The sequence below is a fragment of the Dreissena polymorpha genome, chromosome 9, assembly GCF_020536995.1.
Source record: "Dreissena polymorpha isolate Duluth1 chromosome 9, UMN_Dpol_1.0, whole genome shotgun sequence".
Lineage (NCBI taxonomy): Eukaryota > Metazoa > Mollusca > Bivalvia > Myida > Dreissenidae > Dreissena > Dreissena polymorpha.
The window spans coordinates 61,068,055-61,087,256 of record NC_068363.1 but is presented as its reverse complement, the minus strand read 5'-3'; the positions used below and the strand labels follow the sequence as shown (position 1 = coordinate 61,087,256).

Sequence of the window (19,202 nt, the reverse complement as noted above, 5' to 3'; positions counted from 1 at the left end):
AATCCTGTATTGGTTTCGTATACATTTCCTAATTAACATTCACTATAACAGATGGTGATTTGGGATCAACAATACTGTATTTGTTTCATATACATTTCCTGATAAACATTCACCACAACTGTTGGTGTTTTTTAGCTTTGTAAAAAAATTCAGGAGAAACATTCAACAGAACTGCTGGTGATAAGGGGACAAAAATAGTGTATTGGTTGCGTATAAATTTCCTGATAAAAATTCACAACAACTGTGATTTGGGAAGAACAATACTGTTTTGGTGTAATATAAAATTCCTAATTAACATTCATCACTACTGCTGGTGATTTGGGAACAGAAATAGTGTCTTGGTTTCATATAAAATTCTTGATAAACATTCAACAGAACTGTTGGTAATGTGGGACCAACAATAGTGTATTTGTTTGATATAAAATTCCTGACAAACATTCAAGAGAACGGTTGTGATTCGGGAAACATAATAGTGTATTGGTTTCATATACAATTCCTGACAAACATTCACCACAAATGTTGGTGATTTAGGAACAACAATAGTGAATTGCTTTCATATACAAATCTTGATAAACATTCACCACAACTGTTGTTGATTTGGGAACTACACTAGTGTTTTGATTTCATGTACAATTACGAATAAACATTCGCCACAACTGCTGGTGATTTCGGAATAGCAATAGTGTATTTGTTTCATATACAATTCCTGTTAAACAACTGTTGGTGATATGGAAACAACACTAGTGTATTGGTTTCATTAAAATTTCGAATAAACATTTACAACAACTGCTGGTAATTTGGGAACAGCAATAGTGTATTTGTTTCATATAAAATTACGAATAAACATTCGCCACAACTGCTGGTGATTTCAGAACATCAAAAGTGTCTTGGTTTCATTAAAAAAACAACAACAGTGAAAGACCTGATTGTCAAATCAAACCAAAAACAAGACGTTTTGCAAAATTTAAAAACAGAAGGGAGTACAAGAAATTTCAGAAAAGAAAGAAACACATTCAGCAGGGTAAGGAAACAGTTTTAAATTTATCAGACCGTATATTATCAGACACTGAATACATTCTTTTAGGAAAAGGTTTAGGCTTTTGCCCTCGTATAAAATCTCATGATAAAGTTAAATTAGCGGAAGAAGTTTTTCTTTTTACCAGAAGATTACGTTTAAAAGAATATTTTGCCGACCTTAATAAAACAGATATACACAATACTACTAAAAATGATGAATATATACAACTGCCGTTTTTAACAAGATACCATCTACATTTACACCTCCTAGTGGAAGAGACATATATCTTGATTTTTACATAGAAGCCATTACAAATGAAATTCTACATAATGATAAGAAGAAACGGTTCCGACCGAATATCTCCAAAGACCAACTACAAGCCTTGAAAAATTTAGCACATGATCCTAATATTGTTATTAAAAAAGCCGACAAGTCAAATACTATTGTAGTAATGAATAATAAAAAAAATATTGAAGAAGTTACTCGTCAATTAAACGATGAGCATTTCTACAAAAAAGTGAACAACAACGAACACCAGTCAGCGAATGAAAATATCCAAAAATGTTTTGAAGAAATAGAGAACAACAACCCCGGTATAAGTAAGCAGTTTGACTTATTTCCAACTAATATCCGTAATCCCCAGTTTTACATTCTGCCAAAGACACACAAGCCATTTGATGCCAGTCTTCCACTTGGATATCCTGGTCGGCCCATCGTGTCTGCATGCAGTTCCAACACGGAAAATATTTCTAAATACTTGGACTATGTTTTAAATCCAGCTATGCAGCATTTACCATCGTATATTAAAGATACAACAGACTTTATTAACAAGATAACAAATATTAAATTGAAAAAAGATTGCTACTTTGTAACCTTTGATGTATCTTCTTTATACACTAACAATCCCCATAGTGAGGGAATAGATGCTTGTAAATATTTTTTTAAGAAAAGAAACTATAAATAACCATGTAAATGTTGATGATGTTAGCAAACTTTTGCAAGTTGTTCTTGAAAATAACTGTTTTGATTGCAATAATGATACTTATTTACAAACTACGGGTACTGCTATGGGAAGTCCTATGGCACCGTCTTATGCTTCCCTTTTTGTGGGTAAATTTGAGGAAGATTTTCTTAACAATACCTCTATTAAACCATATAGTTGGCTTAGATTTTTGGATGACATTTTTATGATATGGAATGGCTCTTTAGAAGATGTAAACACTTTTATTAATAATTTAAATAACTTTCATTCAACCATAAAATTTACCTCTCATATATCTCAACAGTGTGTATCTTTTCTTGATGTTTCTATATCAAAAAGTGAACTAGACACTGTGTTTACAAATATTTTTTGTAAACCCACTAATATGCATTTATACTAAGATTTTACGTCATCTCACCCCATGTCCTGTAAGCGGAGTATTCCATACAGTCAGGCAAAGCGCTACAGACGTATTATTTCTGATAATGATGTATTCAATCAGTCCTTATCTAGTTTATTTTAGTATTTTAAAAGTAGAAATTATCCAACAAATGTTATTGAAAATGGATTTTCTCAAGTGAAAAATATGACGCAGGAAAATGCATTATGTGTTATTCAGAGAAATACTGATTCAATAATACCATTTACTGTATGTTTTAACACATCACCCTAATATTCCTAATATTGCTAAAATTTTACACAAATACTGGAATTTGTTCAGATTATCAAACAAGGAAAGTGTTTAGTCTTTACATTCATTTAAACCTATTTTGGCCTATAAAAGACCTAAGAATATACGTGACAGCCTTGTAAGATGTTCAGTGTCTTATAACAGTACTGATATTTATTTATCGGGTCAATGTAACCGACCAAGATGTACACATTGCAATAATATAAACATATGTTCAAGTTTCAATAGTAGTGTTACTGGTTTATCGTATGATTTACGCTATGATGTTGATTGTACCTCGCGCAATGTTATATATCATATTACATGTAAAAATTGTAATAAACAATACGTTGGACAAACGCATCAGAATGTTTCCCGCAGAATGAATAGCCATAGATTTGATATCAGAAATTGGTCAATAAATCCTATTTCACATGTTGCTACACATTTTGGATCTACTGACAATGATTGCACTTTATCAGATTTCTCCTTTGTACCTATTGATGTTGTTCAAAACAATCTAGACCGTTTATGTAAAGAAACATATCGGATACACAAATTAAACATTTGATGTTTGTCTATTACTATGTTTTTTATAAATTATATTATTACTTATAGACTGAAATGCATCCATGAAATAAGTGTATATTATTACCTGATGTCTTATATAAATGATAATTACTTATTTTTTGCTATTTCCTCGTAGAAAAAAAAATTTGCAATGTTTTAAACTGTTACCGGTGAATATCGAACTGTTGACCGGTCAACAGTTTGAACTGTTGACCGCTGGAATAATGACGTCATTTCGTCGAAAAAATGACGTCATTTTACAGTTAAACAGTATACACTTATTTCATGGATGCGCGGTGAACAGTCAAAACTGTTTTCCAAGGTATCAGGGATGACTTTGGTACTGTTGCCCGAGGCCGACAGGCCGAGGGCAACAGTTCCAAATGTCAGCCCTGATACCGAGGGACAACAGTTTTGACTGTTCACCAAGCATCCACGTAAAAAGTGTTTTATTACCTGATAAAATTTTCAACATAGAAATAACAGCAAACTAAATTTTTATTTACACACAACAGTAATCGATAAAATAAATAATTTTGACTGTTTAACTGTAAAATGACGTCATTTTTTCGACGAAACGACGTCATTATTCCAGCAGGCAACAGTTCAAACTGTTGACCGGTCAACAGTTCGATATTCACCAGTAACAGTTTAAAACATTGCAAATTTCTTTTTCTACGAGCAAATAGCAAAAAATAATTAATTATCATTTATATAAGACATAAGGTAATAATCAAAATTATTTATTTTATCGATTACTGTTGTGTGTAAATAAAAATTTAGTTTGCTGTTATTTCTATGTTGGAAATTTGATCAGGTAATAAAACACTTATTTCATGAATGCGCGGTGAACAGTCAAAACTGTTGTCCCTCGTTATCACGGCTGACATTTGGAATTGTTGCCCGAGGCCGATACCAAAGTCATCCCTGATACCTTGGGAAACAGTTTTGACTGTTCACCGCGCATCCATGAAATACGTGTATACTATATATTTCTCCGCCAAACGACGTTACGTTATTGTATGACGTTGACGTCACTTCCTTTGAATTTGTTTATATTAATGTACTACTGATGAAGGCTACGGCCGAAACATGTTTAGTACCAGAAACATTTAAATAAACAGTGACGTGTCTGTACGATTTATTTAATTTTATTTGGTTTCATATAAAAATGACAAACATTTAACAGAACTGTTGGTAATTTGGGACCAACGATAGTGTATGAACATTATCGACTTATCATTACGAAAACATACCTGAATGATTCAGTGAATCTATTCTGAGATTTTTCTTCACTTCAGTGTACAGCTTTGTTTTAATTAAATGTGTGCGTGCTTGAATAGTTTTGATAGTTTATTTCACAAAGTTCCAATTGAATATAAAATGATTTTACGATCAATAGTTTATTACTACTGCTTTCAATAATATGGTTTATCGTTATTTCAGCAATAAACGCGTTGACAAATAAAGCACAATAACACGTTTCTCAAATTACCATGATAAAATAGATTGGGCATAAACAATACTTGACTTTGCGCAAACAAATTTGTGAACGATATCAATTTATGACATTAATTGTATTCACTTCAAGTTTGTATCGACCTTTTTGGAAAGCAATTAAATTTTTACTTCCTTTTTACTGACATGGACAATCGCCATTTTATTGGATAAATATACTGGATTTATGAACAATGCTTTCATGGTGTTCTCTTTTACGGGTTATACAATCATTCTTCTCATTAATAATGTTAGCACTGCTTTAATGTAGAACACATTTTGTTTGTTTGTTGAATGAGACAATCGGCCAAACGGCTCACACCGTGATTGGAAGTTTCGCGTTTTAAGAAAATGATTATTTCATGCTAGCAGTGTTAAACACGAATCATGTTTTTAACACAGATTTCTGGAAAAGAAGAGGCAGTTTGAAGAACAGATCTTGCAAGAAACTGTATATGTATATATAAATCGCATTTGCAATCATCAAATCGTGATGGCAACCTCGTCTCACTTGATCGTCGCTGCCTTTGATTTTGGGACCACCTACAGCGGCTACGCGTTCTCCTTCAAGGAAGATCCCTCAAAGGTGCAGACGAACTCAAACTGGTACGCCGGCAACCTGGTGTCCCTGAAGACATCAACTACGGTTCTCCTGACGCCAGATGGCGCTTTCCATTCGTTCGGGTTCGACGCCGAGGACCAGTACTCCAATCTATCAATAGACAAAAATCACCAAGGCTGGCGACTATTCCGGCGCTTCAAGATGGTCTTGCACGGCGGCAAGGTATAGCTTAGTTATGCGTGCATATAGACACTACACGTGTTTATTATGTTATGTTTATTTTGTAAGATTAAAGGACCATGTTTAGTGGTATTTAAGTATATTGCTTATTATAAGATAATGAGTGCATGCGTTGTTTTGATTTAACACTATCGACTTCAAAGCATTACTGTCTACTTGTGCGCGAATCACATGTGTACGTGGCAAGTAAAATTGTTACAGGAACTCGTGCACAAAAACTGCCCCAAATACCATTGCATGGTCATCCATCTCAAACGAAGTCTTGCAAAAACATAAATAAGATATTTGTTACATATCTTTGACATCTTTGCGAATAATTTTTTTAATGGGTAACACTCGGTGTAATATCCGCTATGAGATAATGTTGTTATATTGACGATTGTCCCCAAGCTTAAAAATGTCTTGTACTGAGAAAATTGGGCTTAATGCATGTGCGTAAAGTTCCACTTTCCGCTTTTATGGTATTTTTTGTTTAAAAGAAGCCCCTTCTTACCGAAAATCTTGTTTAGGCGGAAAGAGTCGTCCCTTATTAGCCTGTGCGGACTGCACAGGCTAATCTGAGACAATACTTTACGCACATGCATTATGCCCAGTTTTCTCAGAACACGACTCAAATAGGTCAAGCTATACATGTAACACGGCGACTGGCTCACGTTCAGAACGGATGGCATTGCTTGCGTAGATCATACATTTTATGATATAATATAAACAGATGATAAAATAGAGAACTATGATGGCATTTTGTTGACATAACTTATACTAGTATTGTGTTTTCTGTTCGTGCAAGCGAAAAAGTCTTTACTCACAGGTGCACGTACAAGACTTTACGAGCCAACACATAACACCTTTAAGTTCGCAAGTATAAGTTTTCAAGTTCGTATTTCATTGTCTACCAATGCTATTGCGTATACTAGGACCTTATGCAAATAAATTGTTGTGTTGATATATACAGATGGCTTAATCTCAATTCTTCAAAGATGTATTGAAGATACGTTCGATTGTGACTTTCGATTCGACAAATAACACAACTATTTATCGGACGCAAACACATTCGGTGATTTGCATCTAGTTTTTTTTATTCCAATATATTCGGAAACGAAAAAAAAGGGTATTCGAATACGAATTCGGGATTCATTCCATCTCTACATTTGTCAGTCAGTCCGGATTGATAAATAAAAAAAATACTACAAATAAACAAACCCCGGCATGGCAATCCGTAAAAAAAAATAAACCGTATAGTTTATACACAAGCGATATCTCGAGAAATACACATGTTCATAGTGTGTTCGCTACGTTTTCGAACATGTATACTATTTTTGTTTTAATTAACTAGTTTTCAACAAGGTGGCATAGTTGTAATGCACCTGCTACTGTTCAGTTGGACCTACTAAGTCATGGGAATAACCCAATGAAACGTCGAAACATCTAAGTTTCACAAAGGACACCGTGGCTTAGTGGATATGGTGTCCGCTTACTGACGAGTCACGGGTTCGATCACTGTGTGAGCGTTCTTTCGATCTGCCTACCCCCTAGATTTAGGTCACCAAATACACCACGTACTTGTTTTAAGTAACGAGTTTTTCGCGCGCACGTACAGAATTGTATGTGCGCACAATAAGACTTGTTTTTTTTTTGCGCAGGTTAGACCTACATAAACGTGCGCATTTAAAGAAAAAAAATCGGATGTAACCTCCATCCCATTGCAGAGAACTAAATCACGACCACGACAATTATTGCAACGGTAAAGTTCCGACAATTACCACGTTACACAACTACGTTTAAATAAATTCTCTTCATATCTAAATTAGTCATCATGGGAAACATTGGAGGTTCTGCAAAAAATGGCGACAATTTCAATAATTGAAATCGCCATTAACACAACGTGGTTTTTAAATGCAAATTATTACAGTTATTTTTCCAGCTGAATTGTCACTTTGAATTTCTAGAACATCAGCCGGTCATCGACGGTGGAGGACATTCAAGGTTTCCCCCATCCCGCCATGGAAATCTTCACCATGGCAATCCGTTTCCTTCGCGAGCACCTGCTGAAAGCGCTCATGTTGCAGAAGACAGGCATCTCGGAGTCAGACATCACGTACATCCTCACCGTACCCGCCATCTGGGACGACATGGGCAAACAGTTCATGCGGGAGGCGGCCGTGGAGGTAAAGATATGAGCCTCGTTCTGGGAAAACGGGGCTTAATGCATGTTCGTAAAGTGTCGTCCCAGATTAACCACACAGGCTAATCAGGAACAACACTTTTCGCTTTTGTGTAATTTTTCATTTAAAGGGAGTCTGCTCTTAACGATCCTGCGGACTGCACAGGCTAATCTTGGACGTTACCATACACGCATGCATTCAGCCCAGTTTTGATAGAATGGGGCTCATATATTTCTTAGAAAGCTGAGTGTTAAGACTCTTCATAAAATTATAGGTATGCTATGCCTGAAAACGATGTACTTAATATCTATTATACATGTACAACCAAATATTGGCGAGAACGGGTACAATTCACTGAACACTTTCGCGGCTTCAATTTTCGATAGCTTTCTACGTGCTCATACGAACAGAATATAAAGAGTTTGTAGAAGGAGTGGTAATTGTGCGAAATGCATTTGGTGAATAATCAAACTTTCCACTATCATGTTGAGTAGTACATTTACAATTTACTGTTCTTAAATACTTTTAAAGTTATTATATACTGTTTACGAATATGAGGATTGATATACATGTACATATATTTGGTATAAATGAAAGGGGCCTTTTCACAGATTGTTGCATGTATTGAAGTTTGTCGTTAAATGCTCTATATTGATAAAGGTAAACATTTGATCTTAAAAGCTCCAGTAAAAAAAAAGAATAAAATTTAACAAAGAAAAATGTAACCCTAAACTCGGCTCGAACCACTGACCCCTGGAGTAAAACTCTATCGCTTAGACCTCTCGGCCATCCGTGCTAATACATTTAGTCAAAGACCTATAAAATACATTTATTTTATAGGTCTTTGATTGAGTGATGTATTTTATACTTTATATAAGCAATCCACTTAGTATCACAAAATATAACGACAACAATATAAATCTCACAATATTTCAATCGTTTCGCGTTGCAACGCTTTTTAATGTTAAGGTTTTTAAATCGCCAAAATATGCATACAATGGATATTGTATAGCATGGTAAATGTCCAGTATTACTGTTTCCTCACAAAAATCATAGCTACAACGAGAATTTGCGAATCTGAAACAATTTTTTTTTTAATTTCGTAATTTTACCAAAACATAAAAAGGCCCCTTCAAATTTAGATTTACGTGACTTTCATGCATTTTTGTATTATGCAACATACGCATACCACCTTGAGGTTTCCCCTGCAGGCTGGTATAGATGATGGCCGCCTGAAGTTGGCGCTGGAACCCGAGGCCGCAGCGATCTGGTGTGAGCGTCTGGAGTCCTCGTTACACGGGGATACCTTCATGGTGCTGGATCTAGGAGGTAGGCGGACTAGGTCATCGTAAATATGAATGCATACATGTATAGCTAAAACCCGGCGTGGGGAGGGGTTCAGAGCTGGGAGTTGAAATATTGGAACTAGTAGGAGAAGATACCTGGTTACGAGTTATCGGCGTATTAAAAAAATGTCTTGAGTGAACTAGTATTTCGCTTTGCATGTGACTTACCAGTCAGTAAAGCGATTGTTTACGAACTGAGACTGAGAGCTAGGCACTATTGTTTGATCAGTCTTACATCGACATAGAGATATATGCTTAGACAATTGCCCGACACAAAGGTTGAGCTGTTGTTCAACTCGGTGTTTGATCTGTTATTCAACTTGATAGTCTTAATGTGGTTCAACTCTGAGGTTGACCTGATGTTCCACCTTTTTGCCAACATCCATCAACTCTCATGAAGCCGAAAAGATTCTGCGCTCAAATGGATCCCGGTGGGTTGACAACCTGTTCCATTTACCGATTATTTCGTTTGGTTCACTTCTTTGCTTAGCAATGAAGAAATATTTCTGATATTGATGGAATATTTTCCTCAGCCTTAATGAGGCCCATGTGAGCGCTTGTTTAAAAAACGCTCTCTCTTGGAATGCCTGTCATTCTGAGTTTAAATATGATCAACTACCACCTTCTTCAACACTCTTTTATCTTTCGCAAGACTTTGCTTCTATGACCACTTCAGTTTTTGTTCTTTAAGCCCTTCCATACACCTCAACCTAACTGCATGTATCAAAGCATCGTTGAAAATATGTGGACAAGCTTGTTTTGTTCGGATACGAAGGTCGAAGTTTTGTTTAGAATCAATATATTGCTCTTTTAGCCAATATTTCTATGACATAAGAAGGAGCCGTCGGGAAGGCTAGATTGATGAGCTCTGATATCTTATACGAGCTCGAACAGATTAGCTCAAGCTTTCCGCCTTCGTTCACGAAACTGAAAATGATAGAGTTGAGTTTGATAAGGAGGAGAGAGGCTTTCCTCTAAAGCTGCCTTTAGGTGTCTACAATAATGTGTCATCGAAAACAAGTAAGTTAAGTTCAAATGTGTTTAATCTCGTAATGTTTCATATACTTTTCCTCAAAAGGCAACCAATATTGAGTGCATGCGTCAAAGTTTGCATCATAAGCTTTCCAGTACCATAATTTGTGGCGCATTGCTGCAGGAGAGACATGTTATTCGTCTGTTGAAATCTGGTTCAGCAATATCCTTGATTGGACTGTATGTTAACAATGCCCGAGACTCATCAACTACTGAGTCAGTGGTGGCTGTTGAGCATCTTTTGACTTCCTATCTAACGATTATTGACGTGGTCAGCTCGTTGACTTCCTATCTAACGATTATTGACGTGGTCAGCTCGTTGACTTCCTATCTAACGATTATTGACGTGGTCAGCTCGTGGATCTCCCGTTCATAAACTTCTCCTTTCTTTACGAAGAAAAGAGCTCTCTCTGTATGTAGAAAAAACTTCCAGTTCTCTTCGTTCAGCCTCACTGCAGATATATGTAAGAACGGTTAGATTGGTGTTTTGTCCATCTACACATTTTGTTACGTCCGGGTGGTTGTTTTCGAGCTGATACGAATGTATGGTTTAACACTTTGTTCAAACCAGTCTATACACAGAGGTAGAGACACTATGGTTAGACAATGGGCCAACACAGCTGTTGAGCTTTTTGTTCAACTCGAGTTGTTAAGCTTCGGTCTAACGTTCAACAGTATCTCAACCCTGCCTGTAATAAATCAGTGAACGTAGAGGTTGTGTTTTGTACTACCATTCTTATGTTTATATTTCAACATTGTTACTAGAACATACAGTTTAGGAAGAATATTGTATTTGTGCTATTGTACAACCATATAGATGCCATTGTTCCGTATGCAAAAAACTTGCAATATGATTGAACATATCTGATTTATTATGTCAGCTTAGATCGAGGCATAACATATAAGCGATAATAACAGTAATAATATCAGTCTTCTGTCTTGTCACCCTGTCATATCCCTTCCAGGCGGCACCGCGGACATCTCCGTGCACGAGCGACGGCCCGGGGGAACGATGAAAATCATCCGACAGGCCAGTGGGGGACCCTGGGGCGGGATATACGTTGACGATAACTTTGTGAGCTTCTTGTCCGAGATCTTCGGAGAGCAGACGATGTCCGCGATGAAGACCGAAGAAATGTTTGATTACTTTGACATTGTCCGGGAATTTGAGACCAAGAAGCGGACATTTCACGGGGAGACAGACGCCATGGTGACGTTTCAAGTGCCGGTATCAGCGCGGGCGTTGTCAGAAAAATTGACGACACAAAACCTTGGCGACCGTCTGGAAGCGTACCGGAAGAAACACGGTCATAAAATCATCCTTAGAGGCGACGACAAATTGTCCGTGCAGTCGATTGCCATGAGGTCCTGGTTCGACGGATCACTTTCGAAGCTCATTGAGCACATGAAGAGCGTCTTAAAAGAACCCAACATGAAAGGCATAAGTAGCGTATTATTAGTTGGAGGCTTCGGCGAGAGCGAATATGTCCGACAAAAAATTAGGAGCGGGATACCCGGGATGCAACTGGTTGTTCCGTCCGAAGCCGGGCTAGCCGTGCTTAAAGGTGCGGTAATGTTTGGTCATAACCCGTCCATAGTTACCTCGCGCGTCATGCCTTTCACGTACGGAGTAGCAGTCCAACAAGTGTACGACGCAAAGAAACACCGTGGAGTGCGCAACCCGTACAATGACCCCAACTGGCTGGTACCCGACTGCTTTGAAGTGTACGTGCGCGTGAACGAAGAAGTGGCGTACGATCAGAAGGTAACACACTTGAGCACACCGAGCGCGCTCACTTCCGCGATCCCCGTGTACCGCACGCTGCAGACGAAGCCCTTGTACATAACGGACCCCGGATGCGAGCATCTCGGCACGCTGTACATCACCAACTCCTGTGACGTTCCATTTGAAGAGCAGGAACAGGAAGTGACGTTTCAGTTCGGGGACACAGAGCTCCTCGTGACCTGTAAGCCCCGGGGGTCGGAGAAGGAAGAAAAACTGACCCTCGACTGCCTTGTATAACTCGCATTTTCCGAGCATCGACAATTTATTTGTGAAAATAATAAACTCAATCAATCAATCAATTACTAAACTAACCAATCAATCAATCAAGGTTGAATCCGGCCCTAGGATATTTCTCTACATAAAGTTCGCAAACCGTCATAACTAATAAAGTGAACACGTCATTTTCATTTTTTACCATTCTTATAAATCATTTACTGCGCTGGTTCTCCGCTTTACATGAATAACACATTACAATTTTTCATGTCGAATTTGTATAACTTCCACGTTGCGTCATGCCTTGCAACATGATAAGTGCTTGATGCCTTCGTCTGGTTGAAATGCTCGCGTAATTACTAGCGCAATTGCTAGTGTTCTTACAAGTTTTAAGTTGTAATGTTCTAACTATAAAGCGATAAAAACGGTTCTGCAAAATAAATTATGGATGAAAACAAAACACAACGGTATATATATTAAAATAATTAGTTTTTATGAATATAAACAAAGAAAGTTATTTGGATAACATATAAGTTCATACATGTACATCAAATAGCAACCCCCTTCTCAAAGTGGGCACACATTCCATCTTGAACAAGACTATTGCCAAGCAATATATGTCCCCTACCGGCTCCACCATTGACATATTGTTTTATATATATATATATATTTGTTGACATAGCAACCATAATTCTTGACGTAGGAACAAAATGAAACAATGTGCATACTCTCCATATTGCCATCTGACCATGTTTCAAGTTTCATGAAAGAATATGAAGAACTTTTAAAGTTATCACAGGATCCAGAAAAGTGTGACAGACAGACAAACAGACTCACAGAGCGCAAACCATAAGTCCCCTCCGGTGAAACCGGTAGGGGACAACAACACGGATACACTAATCAAGACAGGGATCACCGCCTTGAGCGGTCAATGCAACTCCATCGTCGGATACCCACGACTAATTCATTCCGTTACTTTAATGCTGGAGAGTAACGGAATGAATTAGTCGTGGGTAACCGACGATGATGCAACTCTGGATCAGCAGACGATTTATTACGAGATCGGAGATAGCCGATGTATCACGATTGGGTCAATACAAAGCAATAAGGGAGGGGGAAGGGCGGGGGTAAACCGGTTTTAGGGCTATCCTCACCTCACACTGATGACTTATTAAATCACAAACCAAACGTGCGTCTGCTAAGATCTCAATCATTTGTATCTATGCAGACAGAAGATAACATATGAAATAAGTATGTTAGTGTCGTAAATATCGGAAATCTTTTGAAACGATATGAGGATAAGTATTAAAGTTAGAAGTTGAAAAAATAAGGGTTATTACTAAGAGTTTACAATTAATAAACTATCAAGTTGGCGATGTGTCAAGAGAAAATTGTCCAACAAACTAGGTGAAAAAATATCGAAAATGTGTTTCATTCACACAACACAAATGATCTCTAGTGCCTAGAGCTTCTGCATACTAAATAAGGTATAATATATACTATATGACATGTATGGTATGAGCGGGGATAAGTTGTAAAATGTAATATATCTATATTATAAATATTGTATTTCACATGACTTTCACATGTTGAAATTCTACTAATATGTACCATTCTTGCATAAAGTTATATGCCTTGATGTTGGAGTGTGATCAGGCTATACAGTCCAGAGAATCATGCTACGAAAACTGCTCATTCAGGCTGGCTTGGCTGAAGCATATTTACAGTTACCGCTGATGGGCCACATACACACATGTGGGCTGTGGTCAGTCTCTCAGCATGGTAGGGTTATTAGGGGCCATAAAACTGTCATACAACTGCACAGGACCGGTGTGGTTTCAAGTTGCTTCCAAGTACTGTTTAACCATGTATTCTAATAATTCTTCTTGTAATAAAAACCTTAAACAGTTTTGCATGTTTTCACGATATATGTTTAGACTAATAAGTTAACTAAAATACAGTAAAATATATAATTTCAAGATATTTAAAATACATGGAATATTTCAAAATTCAGAATTCATAAAAATAGGTACATGTATGAACAATATGTACTGGAGTAATGACATTTGAGACATTTTGCTTCATTATTAATTTCAAAATGTATTGTTTGCAATAAAAACAAAACAAATTATCAAGACAAAAATGTCACCCAAGTTTATTCACAGATCAATGCAGTAATTAAGCTCACAGTGTGCATTGTTTTGCTAATCATGCTAAACGGTCACATTCTAAGATATTTATTCGAAGTTAACACTCACATAACACTAATCTCTGGCAGTTAACTACATTTTTGACAAGGAACTGACAAAAATGCTCATTATCGACACAGTGCATCCTTCGATGTTGTATGCACGAGATTTTAAACATAAAATCTTATATCTATTAAATTTTAAAATATAAAGTTAAGTGACATGTTGAAAAATTTCTTAACACTTCGAGTACAATAAAATGTACAAACAAGCAGAGTTAAAATTGTCCTCAATCATTTATAACTTAAGCTTAAGCTTAAATCTGTTCTAGACTCTCCAAAAGATACAACACTTTGTGTATAACGGAAAGCTCATTGAATGGCTCTTTAATTGTTTCTCAGGTTCTACTAAACATTAATCTTTTCTAATACACATATGAAAAGGTATAATCATGTATTGCTTTAAATGAGTCCTGAATAATATTGATAAAGACCACGTATATTCTATTTAAGAGATAATTTCTAGGCCAAGTAAACAACTTACACATTACACTATTACAGAGTTATAGTACTAAGCAACTTCAGTCCTTATGACGCCTTGAACGACTTTTCCAAAAATAAGTATACTCTGATCAGACAGCTCCTACAGGACGTACTTGATTAGGTTAAACTATGTTTGCTAATGTATGAGCAAACAATTCTTGGCAAATATATGATGGCATAAATTATGCTACCTTTCATCCAATACACATTTTTGTTATTTTTGTTTAGGTATACAAAACAAAAATTATTTTCAATATTCATAGACAACTGAGAAAAATAAAAGTGGATCTGCAATGGTAATAATTTCAAATGTTTCAATTCACTTATCTTGATTTAAAATTAGAGTCTACTTTCTTTCATTGCATACTGTTAAACATACAAGACTATGTTACATTAATAAATCTGTCTCTCATAACTTACAATAATTATTTATTGTTAAAGGGGCCTTTTCACAGACTTTGGCAGGTTTGGAAGTTTGTCATTCAATGCTTTATATTGATAAATGTAAGCATTGCATCTAAAAAGCTACAGTAAAAAATCAAGAATAACATTAAAAAAAGAAAAAAAGATAACCCTCAGCAGGGCTCGAACCACTAACCAATGGAGTTCTGGAGTAAAATGTCTACCACTTAGACAACTCGGCCATCCATCTGTTCTTGCTGGCACAAACACATAAAAGTATCAACACATTGCCACAGATGGCACAGATGCTTATAGTTGCGTATACAAGAATCCGTGGCAGGTAATCCACAATGTCATATAATTCAGACTCTAAGTCCGTATTGTTGTTGTGAGTTTCCTGGGTCACTGTGCCGTTAAACTGATAGACGGTACTTTGTATTTGAAACAGCATCACTGCTGTTTATTTGTTTTGTAACAAGACATATATGTGGTACTTTATCAACAAAGTTGGATGCCTGCTTTTCTAAAGTATTTTAACTTTTATATCCAGTTAGACTACAAAACACGAATTTCTTCATACAAATCTATGTGTTTTTTTAATGAAATTTCTGGCGTCATTTGCTGATTCCAATTCATGACAAAAACTAATCTTTCTTTTGATTGTTTTATTGGTGACATTCAGTTATAAAGGTCTGTTTGGCCTCTCCTTTTGTTTATACTGTAAATTCGATTCAACAAAGTCGTTGGCACTGAAAATACCACAGGATAACCCCTATTTGTTTTGTCCGATTAATGAGTTAGAGGGACACTGTCAACGAAAGCGTGACCTCTTTCTGTAGTGTGGGTAGGTTAAGACATTAGCAATACATTTAGTACAACAAGTGATAAAGTGATAAAAATGAACATCAAACAAATATTCAAAATTATGTATTTGAAAAAAGGAAAGAAAGGAAAAAATACGAGTTACTATCGAATCACAAGTAGAAGTAAGAGCACATACACCAATCGGAGCACGTTCTGTTGATACAGTCCCTTTAATATTGATATTTATTATAACAAACTGTGATGTATTACTTGCAATTTTAAAAACGACAATCGGAATTGTGTCAGAAAGATGGCCGCCATTCGCAGTGAACAATATTAAAATCCATAAAGCGTTATTTAAATAGGTTTAAAGCGGGTATATACGATTTTTTATATGTGTTTAATTGTAATATATTGATAAAATATGTTACAATAACACAAAATAGGCAAGAAAAATTATACATTAAAGCCGAATTTCATAAAATGCAGCAAAGACAAATTAGCGCCCCGAGCCGATAGTGACGTACATATTTTCCTACAATAACCGAAGCATTCGTCTGTGTATTAGGATCGGAGATAGTGTTCGTGTGTCGTATGAATAGATATAGTTGCAGGAATTCAAATAAACCGTTAAACTAAGTTTAGATGCACATCGTACATGTATGGTATACATGCTGGCGAATTCGGCTGTACAGCCGTTTTCAATTTCAGAATTAAATATCTGGCTTATTTCGCATTTTTTGACACATGTTCTTCTTAACTTTTATTTTAATTTATATTGAAATGTATATATAATAAGTTTTTTACACAGTTTATATAAATTCATAAGTATTTAACAAAATCGTATATACCCGCTTTAACATAGCTTTGGTGTTAAACGGGAAAAGCACAATTACGTCAGGCTTTAAATTGACATTTTTCGCGTTTTGGTAAATTGAAAAAATTAAAGTAAATGTTTCAGATTCGCAAATTCCTGTTGTAGTTATGATATTTGTGAGGAAACAGTAGTACTGAACATTTACCATGCTCTACAATATCATTATATGCATCTTTTGACGATTTAAAAACCTGAAAATAAAAAAGCGTCGCAACACCAAACGATTGAATAATTTGTTGAGTTCTGTTGTTGTCGTTATATTTTGTGACACTACGAGGATTGCTTATATAAAGTATCAAATACATCGCTTATTGTATGAGCGCGGATGGCCGAGAGGTCTAAGCGTTAGATTTTTACTCCAGGGGTCAGTGGTTCGAGCCCAGTTGAGGGTTACTTTTTTCTTTCTTTAATTGTATTATTGTTTTATTGTAGCATTTTAGATCCAATGTTTACAATTATCAATATAAAGAATTTAATGACAAACTTCAATATCTGCCAAAGTCTGTGAAAAAGTCCTTTCAGTAATTCACCGAAAATGTGGTTTCCAACGGAAAAAAAAGGATGAGCTGCCAATACATTTAAGAAAAATATTCACACGCATGATACGATATTTAAAGAAGAAAGTGAATCAGCAAAATGTTTGAAATGCTAAAAAGTCTGATTTGATTTGTCCCTTAATTTGAAAAGTGTGATTTGATTTGTCGCCTAATTTGAAAAGTGTGATTTGATTTGTCGCTTAATTTGATTGATATACTTCACGTGAACATCGTGATTTCTGTTATTATGCTTACTTAACGACAATTAGCCTATGTTTTACACTGTATGCAAACGACTGGGTGGGGTTACGACGTAGCAATACTACCAACTTACAAACCATCTTAAAATTGTGATCCGAATTCAACGGTCACCTGTGGACAACGGTCACTTTGGTTATTTCCCTTGACTGACCGCTGTTCTCAGGTTTGACTGTATACACATTTATGTCAGATAACGTATATGTTCTAATTGTTTACAAACATACATTCTTACGTTTCAAAAAACTTTAAGAATACATTTTGCAATAGTTATTGTCATAATATTTTATCAGTTTGATTTTGTGTTAGTGTGTTGGATTGTAAACCGTTTCGAACAGTAGTTTAGCTTTATAGCATACGGCAGTTCACTCACCTTTGTTGTCCTTCATATGCAAGTTATTTTGCACACTTATCGAATCATCGCACATGTTAACATTATTTCATACACAGGGGCGCGTTAATGATGTTTGAATCTATTTCTATCGATGGACATAACGCTTTAAGCATAGACATTATTCGCATCTCAACTAATCCCTAGGTACAAAACGTGATTTCCTGTTACGAAGTATATGAACCTTTTTTAAGTGAATCATTTACACATGCCGCGAATTATTTACACATGATTTGCGGTCAATTTAATTTGAATGACAATACGTAACCCAATGGATTAGGGCCATTCAGGTTGTACTTCAAACTAGCGGTTCCACTTAGTTCCTAATTAAACCTTTTAGCTGGACAGACGTTGGCAAGCAACGGTTTGTTATAAAATCATTGGCTACACCTTTTTGAATTCCATGTTTATTTGACAACATGAACGTTAAACGGAAGATCACTTAACAAACGGTAAACAAACGGGTGTCTGTATATACAAATTTCATTAAACAAACGGTTGTCTGTATATACAAAAATCATTAAAGAAACGGTTGTCAGTATATAAACAGACCGATAAACACACGGTTGTATGTATATAACGATAAACACATAGTTTTCGGTATTAAAATGTACGAACAAACTAACTTTGTAAATTCTACCAATACAAATACCATTTATGTTTGCTAAAACAAGCACAAACCTCGCGCGAGTCAAAAAGTAATACAACAGTCTCAATATTCAGTAAAATTTGTGCTAAGTCACGAATCGGAATATTTTGATTAAAAGGTAATAAATAAATACCAATATCATTTTTTTTATTCAATATAATACATACAATGTATACATGTATATGATCATACAACATAGTATAGTGATTGTACAAAGCAATAAATTCAGACATGTTATACAAGATATGTTAATATGTATATATTTTTTTCAAAGAGAAAAGGAAAGAACAACAGAAGAATAGTTATGAAAAATGATGAGTTGTATGAAGTCGGAAGAAAGCATACTGGACTTGTGTGTTTTGTTGTACATTCACAATGATCTTATAAGATTGAAAAAAATATATATATATATATTTTAGAAAGATAAACTAACATAGGAGTGAAATGTATACAAGTGGACAAACATTATGAGAATT

At 35.7% G+C, this 19,202-nt stretch overlaps 1 protein-coding gene across 3 annotated transcripts; it reads left to right on the top strand.

Moving 5' to 3' along the window:
* The first annotated feature begins 4,290 nt into the window (after positions 1–4,290).
* Positions 4,291–12,304, top strand: LOC127846433 (heat shock 70 kDa protein 12B-like). 3 transcript variants are annotated; one of them, XM_052377676.1, is made up of 5 exons: positions 4,291–4,370; positions 5,140–5,521; positions 7,486–7,704; positions 8,913–9,030; positions 11,045–12,304. In XM_052377676.1, exons 2-5 carry the CDS (start codon positions 5,231–5,233, stop codon positions 12,100–12,102), a joined length of 1,686 nt encoding a protein of 561 aa, XP_052233636.1. In that variant the 5' UTR covers positions 4,291–4,370; positions 5,140–5,230; the 3' UTR covers positions 12,103–12,304. The 3 variants fall into 3 exon arrangements, with proteins under 3 accessions (XP_052233636.1, XP_052233637.1, XP_052233638.1); XM_052377677.1 differs by having other exon boundaries at positions 4,293–4,374; XM_052377678.1 differs by having other exon boundaries at positions 4,346–4,459.
* The last annotated feature ends 6,898 nt before the right edge of the window (positions 12,305–19,202 follow it).

Excerpts from the sequence above, each read along its gene's own strand:
- LOC127846433 (XM_052377676.1), top strand. The coding sequence starts at position 5,231 with ATGGCAACCTCGTCTCACTTGATCGTCGCTGCCTTTGATTTTGGGACC. Across the intron at positions 5,522-7,485 it reads TGGTCTTGCACGGCGGCAAG|AACATCAGCCGGTCATCGAC; the intron begins GTATAGCTTAGT and ends TTGAATTTCTAG. Across the intron at positions 9,031-11,044 it reads CATGGTGCTGGATCTAGGAG|GCGGCACCGCGGACATCTCC; the intron begins GTAGGCGGACTA and ends TATCCCTTCCAG.